The following is a 14,182-nucleotide window of genomic DNA, read 5'->3' as shown; positions in this document are numbered from 1 at the left end:
GCCACCTCTGGTGAGAAACCCCACCCAGGCCAGCTGTGCCCTGCACAGGCCGCAGGGACGGGGGCACAGGCAGGGGTGGGGGAACAGGGGCGTTTCCTGGGAGACCAGCTGACAGGTTCACCTTCCTGGGAGCCGATCAGCGGCACGTCCCCCAGCAGAGGCTCCAGACCCCACTGTCCTGCGGAGACTGACCCTGCGGACAGGAGCTGCTGGGCTCCGCTTGGTTCAGCCCAGTGCCGCCCACCTCAGGGAAACAGGTGTGTTGGGAGCTTTGCTGCGGGGCGGCCGGGCCCTGCCCTGCCCTCCCCTGCCCGTGTAAGGGGCCAATGCCCAGGGCCACCCACACGCAGGCTGCCCTCAGCCTCGCCCCCGAGGCCAGCCTCTGCCTACTCTGGCCTGAGCGGCCCTCCTCGGCCACCAATTCGTAAGACTGGGTAAGGAACCGTCTTCCACAGAGATCCATCCCCAGAAAGTGGGCTCCCCTGCTGTGTCTTAACCGAATACCGGCTTTCTTGAGTCGCTGGCCTTGGGACAGCCCCCCAGGCTGATCTGCTGACCCAGCTCACCTGCCACTTCTCACGGGAGCCAACAAAAGCACGAGGAAGCCCAGACAAACACATTTTATTAGCATCGTTACGGCATCGCGTCCCAGAGGGGATCCTTGGCACACAGCCCACTGAGCTGCAAGTGATGAGCAGAGCAGAACGACTACTGAACATGGTGCGGACAGAGGATCACCCCAAACCTCCAACAGAAAACGGAAAATCACTTTACAAAAAAGTAAAAATAACACCCATTTTTCTATTTTAAAAAGTGCCAGCTCTCAAGAGGCAGAGCGTGGGGCCCAGGACCCAGCGCCGGGCACCCTGAGGTTTGGGGGCTGGGCCGGGTGCCGAGGTTGAACCGCGGAGCCAGGTCTGCATCTCACCCTCCACACTCACCACTCGGCCGCCGCCTTCACCGAAGCCTTGCACCAGACCCTCCCTCCGTGAGGCTTGTGTCTGAGTGAAAAGCCCCAACACCAGGGTCTCGAGAAGCCAAACCAGAGTGGAGCCTGTGCCCGTTTAGAAAAGCTCTTACCCCCCACCCCCTTAAGAGTCCTACTTTGGTAAATATTAACGTTTAACCAGTTAGCAAAATAGTTAACCCAGTTAGCAAAATTAACACCATCATTTCCATAGTTACTCTCTTGTGCATAGGAAGTGTTGCCAGATGAACTTCACGTTGGATAAAGCAGATTTGAAAACCAGTTTGCAAGGAAGTGCCCCCGACAGTGATCTAAGCCCAGGGAAGCGGCCGGGGCTGCGCCCACGGCTAGATGGTCTGGTAGCCGGCGTGGCTCCTCTTCCGGCCGATCAGGTAGGCGAGGAGCACGATGAGGACCAGCCCCGCCAGGGCGCCGCCCACAGCGATGGGGATCAGCATGCTGTTCTCGTCCAGCCGGCACTCCTCCACTGTAGGGAGGACAGACGGACAGCTGGCTCGCCCTGCCGCGCCCACGGCTCTCGCGGGGAGGCCTCCCCAGCCCTGCTCAGAGGGTGGTGGGAGCACCGCGGCCGGGCTGGCCCCGCGGAGTCAGGGACGCAGGCAGAGGACGCCGGGGCCCTGCTCCTGACCGGCCCCTACTCACCAGGCCCGAACTTGTCCCCGTCCACGCGGAACGCCTGCAGCCACACTCGGAACATGTTGAGGGAGAAGCTGCTGGTGACCCGCAGACGCTGCTCAGCGTTGCACTTGTACGAGTTCCCCGCCGTGGCCTGCAGCGCCCTCAGTGAGCTGTTGGTGGCCGTGAAGCTGCCTTCTGCAAAGGCAGAGGGGTGAGCGCCCTGGGCACCTGCAGGGCACGTGGGGCGGGGTGGGGTGGGGTGGGGGTCTCACCTTTGGCGTCGGGCAGGGTCAGGTTCAGCTGGACTCCTTGAAGGAACACCCTGCTAGAGCTCTCGTTCTAGAGAAGAGGACAAGCACACGGGCCCCATCAGACCAGGGGGATGCCCCCAGCTGCAGGAGACTGCACGGCGCTCGGGAGTGACAGGGCAGCCTGTGGTCTCGGGAACAGAGCTCCAGTTGGCTCCTTACAGTCCCTGCCCAAAGCAGAGCCTGCTAGGATAGGGGATGAAGGAGCCACGCTCCCCAAAAGCCAACACTGAACTTTCCGGGAAAGCTTTTATCAGGAGTGCAGCAGCCCACTGCACAGCGAGGCACACGCGTCCACCAGGGCCGTGTCTGCGCGTCCCCAGTCTCCTGCTGACTGGACTCATCCCGGGCAGGTGTGCAGGGCGCAGGGACGCGGCTCCAGACGGGGCAGCAACAGCACCCGAGGCCTCGGGTCACCCCGGCCCCTGCAGTGCTACCAGGTACCATGAGGTTTCTGCTGATGGACGCGGGCTAGGGGGCCAGGGGTCCTGCAGACAAGGGGGGGGCCTCACCACTGCTGCAGGGCCAGGGGTCCCACAGACGGGGGAGCGGTAGGGGGGCCCTCACCATCACGAACTGGAGCGCCAGGAGCAGGAGGTTCTCGCTGTGGAGCTCCAGAGTTGCCAGCGTGGCGGAGCAATTCCCCCCGAAGGTGGTCTTGTTGGGGTTGACATTGAACTCTCTGGTCACCGTCTGCAAGAAGAACAAGAGGTCAGCTCCCCTCCCACCAGCCCCCGGGCTGTGAGCAGACAGAGGCAGAGGTGGCCGGGAGGCAGTGGCTTCAAGGCCTGTTCACAGGAACAAACCAGAAGGAAGACACAAGTCCGCGCAGGGAAGACCGCTGCATGCAGACGGCTTCTGGTGCTTCCGGCAGCCTCCCCGGCTCTCATCCCTGCAGAAGGGATGGGCCTCCGTCTCCCAAAGCCACCCCAGACACTTGGCCTTGGGGAGATCGTCATCTCCAAGGATGAGCTGAGACCCCTGAGTACCTGTTGGACACTCGGAGAGCCCGCCCCCTCTCAGGGCTGACACACCTGCCCTGAGGAGATGGCAGATCCAGGCTCTGCGGCCTCAGGACAGCCGGTGGATGGGGGTCCAGCCGAGCGCCGCAGGACACACTGCCCACGACCCGCCCCAGGACCCAGTGCAGGAAGCAGGGCTCTGGCCGGCCCACCTTGTTGTCGACTGTCCTGTAGGTGACGTTCAGCTGCAGCCCCATGCTGGCCAGCAAGCAGGTGCCGTTGCTGCCAGAAACGTTGTACCTGAACACGGCGGGGCTCGCGGGAGCTGGGGTGGGCGCGGGCTGGGGTGGTGTGGTCGGAGTGGGCAGGTCCTGTTCACAGCGCGTCTCTGCGGGGACAGTGGGGTGAGTGTGCCCACCCTCCAGGGAGGCGGGGCTCCAGAAACGCTGGGCAGGAGCAGGCTGCCCCCAGCCTGGTAGGCGCTTGGCCACCAGACCCCTGCCTGCACTCCCAGCTCTTCCTGCTCCTGGAACCCTCAGGCCTCAGCGGCCCCTCACCCACAAGAACATCCTCTCCAGCAGAACAAACCTCCCGTGAGGTCAGGAACAAAACTTCAACTGTGTCCTATGCTGTTGGGACGGTGTCTCCAAGACCATTTGAAACGGTGACAGTTTACACACACTGAGCACGTGTGCGCCGGGCTGGACACGGCCCCAAGGCAGCAGCACCCAGGCCAGGCGGGGACACACAGTGGACACGCACCACAGGTTGGCACCAGCCCTGTGTCCAGCAGGGACAGCCCCGCACGTCAGGCTCGGAGCCGAGACCCGTGCCCAGGCCACCACTGCCGCAGGCCCGGGCGGGGCAGGAGGGGCCGGCAGGGCAGGGCAGGAGGTCACACCTGGCGGACGAGGGAGCCACAGGTGGGCCTGGTGACCCCAGCGGGGAGAGAAGCCTGTGTGGGGGGCTGGCGGCAGGGCCTCACGCCCGTGCCATCCCTCCCTGGAGAGAGTCCGCCACGGGACCGCTGACAGGTGGCAGCCCCTGCGTGGGGACCAGGCTACGTACGGAATCTGTACCATCTGCCGTTCTGCTGTGAACCTAAAACTGCTCTGAAACCAGTACTCTAAACACAAGGCAACTGTTTACCTTAACAACAACATCAGTCTCTGTGCCTGTGTTCAGAGGCCTCAGGAGCAGAAGGCGGCCATGAGGGGACCAGACACCGCTGCCCGGCCTGACCTCCCAGGTCCGCGCTGCTTCCCCCTGCTGAGGCCCGCACTCAGTTGCTAACTGCACACCCGGGCTCCTGAGAGCACGTGAACCACTGCCCTGGGTGCCCCCGAGCCCCCTGGACCCTGGCTCACGCCCACAGCCTCACGCGCTTGCTGCCCTAGGAACAGCCAGGACCCTCCGGGCTGGCCTGACCAGGGCCACATGACGGCCTCAGGATCTGCCCCTCGGCCCTGTGACTGGGCCTCTGGCCACACGTCTCCCTGTCACGTGGGGCTTCCTTCAGCCCCCGCCCCGCCACAAGCGTGCCTGTGGGGTCAGGGGCTGGCAGGCTCCTCTGAGGGCCAGGCGGTGGCTGCTGCGGGTGCTGGCCGTGGGTGCCGGGCCCCACCTGGCTCCACTACGCAAGCGCGGGAGTGGGAGGGCGAGGGCCCGTGACTGCTCCCCGCAAAAGCTCAGTCACAGGCACGGAAACTTATTTTCACCTGTTGTAAAACATTCTTTGGATTTTTTTTTTTAACATTAAATTTCTAATCACAAATAGCAACCTTTGTTCATTGGCTGTGCAGAGCGCAGAAGGCCTCGCAACCCCACTGGAAACAGGAGGGCCCAGGCCTGCTGCCGGCCATAGGGAGGGCCACGGGGTTGCCATGCAGCCCAGAACCCGGCCACTCTGAGCCGCCAGGCAAGGCTGGCACACGGAGCAGGGTGGGGGGATGCCACCCTCCCCCCAGGCAGTGATGGTGACCTGTGAGCTGAGCGGCAGGATGTGGGGAGTCGGCAGCAGAAGACAGCATGCTGTGCGGTGCCCAGGGTACTCTCTGCAGACTCCTAGGCCCCCATGACTCCCGAGAGGCCAGCACCCTCACCTCACAGGAGGAGGACGTCCTGAGTGGCACCCCGGGCCCACCTGCCTGAGCGGGACTGTGGTGGGCGAGGCCTCTGTGTGGAGACCGCCACCCCGACCCCATCCACTCCATAAAGAAGGCAGAGGGTCCACCTGCTTTGCCCTGGACCCTGCTTGAACCCACCCTCAGGGAGGAGGGCACCTTCCCCACAGTGGGGGCCGGGGCCTCGGCGGGGTCCTCACCCTCTCTGCTGAAGTTGCTGCTGGACAGGTAGGCCTGGATGGCCGCATCTCGGAGCGTGACCGTCACATTGTCCATGTTGACCTGAGTCTCGCTCACACACCGGTACGTCTTATTGATGTCGGCCTTGATGTCGGTTGCCGACTCCACAGTCTTGACTCCTATATTTTAAAAAATCAGTTTTTAACCCCTTGAACTGCTTGCTTAAAAAGCAGTTTAGATATTCCCCAACCCAATTCTCTTCACCTCATCACCGGTCCACACTGGTTCTTACCTGTGGAGCTCGAATTGGGGAAAGTGTCTGTGTCTGACAAGTTATAAGCAAAGCGCATCAGCTGGACCTCGTAACGTGTTGCATTTCTGGTGAAAATGAGGGTCAGCGTGTGGCCTCTTCCAAAAGTGATCACGAGACTGGAGTCAGAAGCATTCTCTTTGCCACAAGAGCTGCTATTTGACACTTCCGCACCAGCTGGCAGCTCAAAGGACTTATTCTGGAACCAACACGATGACGGGTCACTTACTACAGGGTTCAGAAACAACCACAGCTCGGAACCCAGACCCTCTCCGCCTCAGATGCTGCTATCAATGCATACGTTTGTCATAAAAACAAAAGACAAAGCACTTGACGTCAAGTAACAGAGCGAAAAGTAATTCCAGTGTGAGATAAGGATGACCTGATTACTGACCTTTGCTTCACTGATGTAATTTTGCTTCACACGAGAATGAAAATAAAGCTATCACATAAACTGAAATAATTAATGCTAGGCTCCAGGATGAGCTGATACTCTCAGACATTCGTGACTGCTACAGAGCTTATTTAAAGAGCATGTCTCTCTAAACAGAGAGAAGATGAAGTTTACTGCAGAATTGTTTGACTGAACTATCATAAGCAAAACAAACTACTACAAAACCACCAAAACCCATCTCCATGACCTGAACTGGACAAGTGGCCAGCGAGAAGCTGTCCTGGCACTGTCCTGCCGACAGACCATGCCTGTGACAAAGACACGTTTTTATGAGGCGGGAGTCACATTACCGCAAACAAAAGACCCCACTTGTGTGAGATGGTTAACACATAATGAAACAATACTTAAAAATTCTAACCCAAAAAAGCGAAGTAGAAATTAAAAGGTGCCCAGACAAATCTTTACAATGAGAGGCATCTCCATGGACAAGGCCCGCAGAGCTCCCTTCCGTCTGACAAACATCATTTACATCAAGAGGAGTTGGCAGCTGGCATGTCCAGGGGGCTCCTAAGGACCCGCCTGTCCTCCTGGCAGTCCTGGGCCCCCACTGCTCTCCAGGCGCCAGCAGGCGGCGTGCCTGGACGTGGGGATGGGTAAGGAAGAACGTGCTTCAACAAAGCGCTGACAGCAAATCTCATGGAAGGACATACGGAAGAAGGATGAAGCGCTGCAAAGCCCACAAACAGGTGGTTAACGGAGGGAGCATCAACAGAGAGGGAGAAGGGAAGGGCTCCCCGCTCCGCTGTTCTTGTCTGGAGAACACCATGGACAGAGGAGCCTGGCGGGCTACAGTCCATGGGGTTGCAGGGAGTTGGACGCGACTAAGCACGGCACAAAAACAGAGAAGCGCTGCTTATCTGTCAGGGGCCTCGGACAGCAGCGAGCAGGCCTCACTCTGCAGGAGCGCAGTGCTGTGTTACCAAAACCACAGGGATGCCCCTGTCAGACCAGTGCAGTCACACTGCACCTCCAACACGCGTGCACGTGTGACTCCTGCAGCGTGACAGTTCATCTAAAGCAGAACAGAGCCACAAACCAGGCACAAAAAGAACACGAGAGCTCAGGTCCAGGCGATGGGTGAGCACTCAGTGCAGCTAACACAATACAGCGCTGCGTCGTGGTGATAAAATACAATCGTGAGGAAAACTGAAAAAGGCTCAAAATAAAACAGCAAAAGTGGCGCTCACGACCGTCCGTATGACTGCAGCCTCAGCGTGCACAGACCACCCAGGCACCAAGGGGCACCACAGTGTGCGACACGGAACACGCACGCATGTCGAGGAGCAGGCCCGGTGCACGCACACAGCGGGGTGCGGGGCCCGGGCTCTCCTACCTGGGGCCCACTCCTGGTGTCGTAGCTGGTCAGGAAGGTGGCAGAGAAGTCGGCCATGATGCAGGCGGTCCCGTTGCCATTCTTCACCACAAACACTGCTGATGCGCCGTGCACGAGGCCTGCTGACTCCCAAACAGAGAAACCCCCGTGTGACTTTTTGGAAGTGTCTGTGGCTTACAGTTGCAGCAGCGTGGCTGTTACTGGGAAAGCTGCTTAACTGCCAAAGAGACTGGGACATGCAGGTCCCAAGGGCTGGGTCCACAGGGCTCTGTCCCCCCACACCACTGTGACACTGCCCTCTCAAAATCCACCCCCTCTGTGTGCCAATCTGGGGTCACCCAGGGCCTAGGCAGCCTCACGCCGGTTCCTCAGAGGACCTCTGGGAGGCGGGGCAGGGTCCTGGAGGAAGGACTTGAACTTGGAACCAAACGCTCCCATTCTACAGAAATGGTGGACCCACACTGCAGCTCAAGAGCTGCCTGATTTACCTGCTGACAGGGCAGGAAAAACCACAGACTCTAAGATCAGAGTTCTTTACCCACTTCCAGAAGGGCCTCAAAACACAGTAACTCCATTGGCTCTGGACTTGGCTGTGCGACCTTAGGACCCCACACCACCTCTGCAGGCGCTGCCAAGTGCCCAAGGGAAGGGCGGAAGGAGCTGTCGCGGGGCCTCCAGCCTGTGTGTGACCGTGGCTCTGAGCCAGGGCCAGGACCACAGGCCACAACCCGAGCAGGCAGCTTAGCAACAAGCGCATCTGATCAGGAGCACAAAGGTAAGTTTACAGCCATGCACTTCAGCACCTGGTTCTCTCACAGATGGGCAGGAACAGATGTTCTGACCCTTCTAAACCCAAACAGCTTTCAGCCAGCACAGCTGTGGCCACGTGCCAAGAGACACACCTCCGTGTTTCTGCAGCACAGGCCCCTGCACGCCCTTCACCAGGATGGGACACACCCGCCTCCGACGGCTCTAAGGGTGAAGGCGACCCAGGTGGCGCACTCCGGAGCAGCAGCTGGCTTCCCACGCGTGGCCCTGCTGCTCATGTGTAAGTGACTCCAGTGAGCCCAGTTCACTCTACCCTTGTGACTGGCACCAAATACAATCCTCAGAGCAACTACTGCTTAGGCCTAAAGCGGGGAGGACAGACAGAATCCCCACACTCCGCCTGTAAGCCTCAGGTAGAAGAAACGTCAGGCTGGAGCCACAGAGAAAAGCTGCTGCACAAGGACCAAGCCAACCAGGCATCAAGGGTACTCTCGTCTGTGTCGATTCACAAATTTCTAAGCTACTCCTCAGAATACTCAAGGAAGATGCCACTAAAATCATTTCCAACGAATGAATACTGCTTTTTCAAAAGGAGCGAAAACCCCACGATTCACTTCTGACACAGTGAAGGTTTTAAAGACGCCTCTGAGAGTGATAGAGTAAATGCACAAGAGCCGCTGAGACGCCAGCCAGGCAAACGCAGGTCCGGCAGCAGAAGCAAAGCCCGGGCACAGAAGACGGGCAGACACCGGACACCGACCAGCACCCGGCGCACAGAGACGCCCCAGGCCTGGGCGGCCCTGCCCGGCCTGGCCCCAGAGTCACGTGTCACTACATGCTCCACAGGCTCGGCAGGTCAGGCCACTGCTTCCCTCGTCAGCTCCTACCAAGCCACTCTCCTGTAAGAGTTCCTTAAATCACCAAACGCTTCCTACTGACTCAAAGCCCTTCACTAGAAAACGCTTCACGTTAAATAACTTTTCAATCCCATAATTCCCTCATTTAGTAATAAACAGGCTGAGGGCCTGAGCTTTCAAAGAACAACAAAGAAATATTACTAAACAAACCTCAAACAGCCTTCAGCAGGGCTAGAGACCCACATGTATTCTGGAGAGACCCAAAAATTTTTCAATTAAAACAGGAAACCACAAGCCAATTTTGGTCAAAAGAAAAATGTCTGCAACAGCATTATAGCATAAAATTATAAGAGAATGCGTGTATGCAAATGATCAGAAGTTTCTTTTTAACTCTATAAAAATACCACTTTCTCAAGTCAGGATGTTTCAGTAACTTGAGGAGTATCCCTCCTGAAGGTCAGAACCTGCACCACGAGCAGCCCTTCACTCAGGACTCGCCGCCATCCTCTCTCCAGGGTCCTGTGAGGAGTAGCACCTTATTCCTTCAGAAAACTTCCATGTGGAGACATTCCAGTCTCTAAAACAAGCTGTGGGAACACGCCTGCCTGAGGTGAGACCTCAATCTTGAAGAGAGTCCTCCGCCACTCCTGGCCCGATGAGTTGGGCTCAGAGGAACCACCAAACCCTCAGTTCAGGCACGGGTAAAGTAAAAATAAGTGAGCCGACATGAGAGCTGCCAGAGCATCAGGTTAGCTGAAGCCAGCGCAGCACTGAGGACAGGGCCAGGGCCTGTTACTACCGGCGTGTTCAGCACCACAAGGCTTCGCCTATCAAGCTCATTGCTGAGCCCATGGCGCCTGACACAGACCGTCAGTAAGTGTTGTATTTAATGAGCGCCTGTGCTGTGCTCTTCAGGTAACTGAGTTACTGTGACAATTTTGATAGGTAGACACTATCAGGACTCCCTTTCACAGATGGGGAGTCCAAAGCAGGGAGCAGTTGACCACCATGCTCGAGGTCACACTGCCACGATAGTGCAGAGCCAATCTGGAACTGGGCCTGCTGACTCAGACCACGTGCCTGCGGAGCTCACCACACCTGAACACTTTCTCTCCAACACTCAGTGAGCAATGATTATGTTTCAAATTACAACATACTCATTTGAGATGGGAAAGAGATTGCCATCTGGAGGAACAAGTCAATAAATTCATTAACTTTTTAAAATAACTCACTTTCTAATCTAAGATCAATTCTTTTTATAATCAGCAATACATAATCATGTATGAAGACTTAAAAGAAGAAAAAGACAGACGGAGGAGCCATCCCTGACACAGAATCACAACCTCTAAGACTTCTGTGTACATTTCCAAACAGCTGACATGCATGTTCTGCTAGGGGGCACTGCTGTGAAACTGGGCGTCTCTTCATGTAGGTCCTGAGCACTTAATGTGTGAGGCCAAGATAGGCTGTAGGATAAGGAAGATACAGGCATAAAAATAATCACAACACAGCTGAACAGACGCTCCAGAAGTAGTGTAGGTCATACACGCATGGAGTCAAGTTTTTCCGGACACACAAAGGACTACCACAGCCTGGCATGGATCTAACAATATAAATCCAAAATTATGGACCTAAATCATTTAAACTTCCAACCTAGTGAAGAATTCGATCGCCAGCCAACCTGGGTAACTGACAAACTCCCACAATCGAGAGTAACAGTATCGGTAAAAAAAAAAAAATTTTTCCCCCTATTTTGTAAGCAACAGTTCATCATTTTGAAAGCGGAAGGTCATCCGGTGACATCAACGGTCAAGAGTCCTATTACATAATACTTGATCTATGTATCAAAAAGTTTCAGTTCACACTTGCCTAGCTTTCTACAAAGTTTTCAAACGAAACTTAAATTTCTAGTTACTAATGCAGGATGACTTTGTAATTTAGAACTCAGAAACATCTTTAGAAAATGCTTTTTGGTGAAGTTGTGTATTAAAATAAACATTACTTGAAACAGATCCAAATCCAAGCTCTTAACAAACCTTTTTTAAAAAATGTATTTTTAATCAAATATAAAATTTAAAGGACATGACAAAATGGATATCAAAAAAGTAATTGTATGCACGAGACTCCAAGCTATCAATGTAGGGAAGTTACGGATTTTTCTCTTCATCAGGTGAGTTTTTAAAACATGAAACACAGTAACAAACTTGTAACGCTGGCAAGCTCTTCTCATAAAGAAAAGCCAGCCGTCCTGACAGGACAAGACCCGTCCCAGCAGCTCCTCACCTAACTCAAGACACCTGCCAGGGAGAGCAAGGCTCCAAGTTTGCTGAAGTAAGGTCACCCTTTTCGGCTGGTCTTGCAGCTCAAAGAATGCATTTTACAACAACAGGCAAAACAAGAACCTGAAACCAAAATTCATTCTGTCACCAGCAACAGGATTTCGGGCAGATGTCTAGAATTCCCAGCAGATAGGGGTGGAAAGTGCCTCTCTGTCTGCTGAACTCTAGGGCGCTCCGCCGGCACTTCTCAGACCCTAGCACGTTCATCTTCCCGTGCCATGGGAACCAGGAGAGAAAGTGCCACACAGAGCCCTAACGTCAGATCAAACCAGGCAGTGATTCCTGTTCAAGTCAACACGGTTTCTCTCTCATTAGGACAAATAAATGAGAGCAAAATCCCTCAACGGAGAAAACACCCGCAGCCACGCACGCCGCTTTTCCGACGACGCCTGGCTAGAAATGAGCACGTCCACTGTGACGCCCAGGCCCTTTGTCCACTGCGGGGTCCCTGAAACTCCGCGGGGTAACGAGGTCGTTATAACCTAATGAGAACGCCCGGCCGGCGAGCGACGTCAGAACACAGGTCAGCGCTCCGTGCCGGCCCGCAGGGCCAAGGGGAAAGCCCGCACGACGGGCTCCCGAGGCCGGGGTCGCCGCCCGCCCCGTCCCCCGCGGGGACCGAGGCCCGCGCCGTCCTCGTCCCGGCTGCAGCCGATCGCAGCCCTCCGCGACCACCGGAGCCCCCAAATGAGGGAGCGAACCGCAGCGCAGAGAAGCCGCCAAGTCTCCGCCAACGGCCCCCAGAAGCGGGCTCCGGGGACCCGGGCCGACGCCACCCCCGGCAGCCGGCCCGTCCGGACGGACAGCGCTCCCGGAGCCCGCGGCCCCTCACAGCCGCCCCTCAGCCGGCGGACCCCGAGCCCTGGGCCCCCGCCCGGCCTCTCACCGAACAGCAGCAGGAGCAGCGGCCGTCGCCGGGCGCCGCCGGGGGCCGCCATGGGCGCGAGCGGGAGCCGGGCGGGGCGGGGGCGGTTGGGCCGGGCCGGCGACTGACCGGGCCGGCGAAAGGGCAGCAGGTCCCGGCGCTGCGCCCGCAGCGAGAAAGAGACCCCGCAGCCGGCGGCGCCCGTCACGTGAGGCCGCACCGCTCCCGTGCCGTCACGTGACCCCCCCCGCGGATCTCGCGAGAGTGCGCGAGCTCGGGCTCCGCCCCGCGTCCGCCTCGCACGTGACCAGCCCACGGCACGTGACCGCTGCGCCACGTGACGCGGGTCACGCCCACGACCCCGGTCGGGTCTCGGGTCGCCGAAAGCGGAGGGCGGGCGAGGACGCGGCCGGTCACCTGCCCACGGAGCCGCCGGGCCCGGCCCGAGCCTGCGGGAGGACCAGACTGCGGCTCTCCGCCGCGGGCCGGGGGTGGGCGCGCCTCGGCGTCGGGGGCGCTCCTGGAGGAGGGCGGGGAAGTGAACACTTCCTGAGGGTCTCCACGAGGGCGGGGAAGTGGACACTCTTCCTGAGGGTCTCCACGAGGGCTGGGAAGTGGACAGTCTTTCTGAGCGTCGTCTCCACGAGGGCCGGGAAGTGGGCACACCGGGAAGCACTCAGAGCTCGGGCGTAAGGAAGGCTGACACAGTCCGGGGTGAAGGGGCCGCGGAGGGCTTGGTGACTGCCAGCTGCCACCCCTCCTGGAGCGTCCCAGAGGGGCCGGGCGGGGCAGCCCTAAACCGCCCAGAAAAAGAAGCCCCAGCCCGCCGCTTCCACAGCTTTCCCCAAGTTCCTCTCCCCGACGCCCTGGTTCCCCGCTCGTCTCGGGACTGCCGGGTCCTCTTTTCTGGACTGCTCTCGGGCTGCGCCGGCCCTTTGCGGAGAGGCGGCCGTCCTGCCCTGTCCACCCCGCCCGCTGCGGCCTCAGCGCCTCGGAGCACCCGCTCGGGAGCCGCCTACCATCACCCCGCCCAACAAGCTGTGATTCCCGTGGGGTTGTGTTGTTGACTTGTCTGCTTTTTTGTAGGTTTTGTCTTTTCCTTGTCATTTCTTCCTTTCCAGTTTTCCCACGCTTCCCTACCAGCGTCTAACAAACACACAGCTGAGAAAGTCTGGCACTGAAGGGCTTGAAGACTGCAGTGTAGCTTCGCTGATGTCTTGTTTAGGCGCTCAAGGGCCGTCTTGGATCTTTGCTGCTCTTCCGCACAGGGAAGAGTCTCAGCGGGGCCTCAAGAGAAAGGACATTAGGAGGCTGAGGGAGCCTAGAAGCTAGAAGTTGAGAGCTATGCTTTATGCCTCTGACATTTTTAGGACCTCAAGCTTGGGGGACATCATCTCAAATAGCCCAGAGAAAAAGCCAGGGTATATTGGAGTTTTTGCAACAAAGGGCAGGTGGTCCAAAGGTCAGAAGATTATTGTTAATTAAGGAAAACCAGATAAGCCAAGTTAAGGAACTTAAGTGCCTTTCTGTGTGAGGAGATGCAAGAGTCTGGCCTCACTGAAGTCTTGCCTTGATCTCCACCCCAGCTCTCTGGGGCCAGTGTCCCGTGCTTTGCCATGCTGCGTTCCCTCAGGACTTGTCGGGCTGGTTGCAGTGCAGGTTTGTGGGGTGGCGGGCGTGTCCCCAGGCTGCACCGTCGGGGGTGTCTGCAGTCACAGAAGGGTGACGGCTGAGACATCCTTCATTGCTGATTTGGCAGGCTGCGTTCTTAGTCCACGGTTTGTTCTGCTCTCCGGGGCAGGAATCCACTGCTACTGAAGAGTCGGTTCGCTCGCTGAGGTCTTGCTAGGTGTTTGGGAGCTTTCCGGGTTCTTGTTAGTTGCTGTTCTGGGTGGGGGAGAGTCTCAGCGGCATCGCTTGAGAGAAGTGCTGTCTGGCCAGGTGCGCCATGGAAAAGAGGTGCTGACCTTCCATCTCTGTGCCATCACTGTGACATCCTTCAGCAGCAAGTTTGTGACAGGATGTTCCAGTAGGTCATCACTCGAGCTCATGTCCTTATGAAATAGAGTGCTAAGCT

The 14,182-nt window shown here is 57.6% G+C and overlaps 1 protein-coding gene across 1 annotated transcript; it reads right to left on the bottom strand.

The window, feature by feature from the left end:
* Window positions 1-604: 604 nt before the first annotated feature.
* Window positions 605-12,321, bottom strand: LAMP1 (lysosome associated membrane protein 1). The gene is made up of 9 exons (XM_086330691.1): window positions 12,127-12,321; window positions 7,277-7,398; window positions 5,472-5,688; window positions 5,200-5,358; window positions 3,089-3,264; window positions 2,482-2,607; window positions 1,879-1,945; window positions 1,631-1,801; window positions 605-1,454 (listed from the first exon to the last, which is right to left on the bottom strand). The coding sequence occupies exons 1-9, from the start codon at window positions 12,176-12,178 to the stop codon at window positions 1,315-1,317; spliced, it is 1,230 nt and encodes a 409-aa protein (XP_086186817.1). The 5' UTR covers window positions 12,179-12,321; the 3' UTR covers window positions 605-1,314.
* Window positions 12,322-14,182: the final 1,861 nt, after the last annotated feature.

This window comes from Bos grunniens, chromosome 12 (genome assembly GCF_055505025.1).
Source record: "Bos grunniens cultivar Pamir isolate PY7600 chromosome 12, Bosgru_T2T1.0, whole genome shotgun sequence".
NCBI classification, from domain to species: domain Eukaryota; kingdom Metazoa; phylum Chordata; class Mammalia; order Artiodactyla; family Bovidae; genus Bos; species Bos grunniens.
The sequence above is the reverse complement of the archived record's forward strand: the minus strand, read 5'-3'. Positions and strand labels throughout refer to the sequence as shown.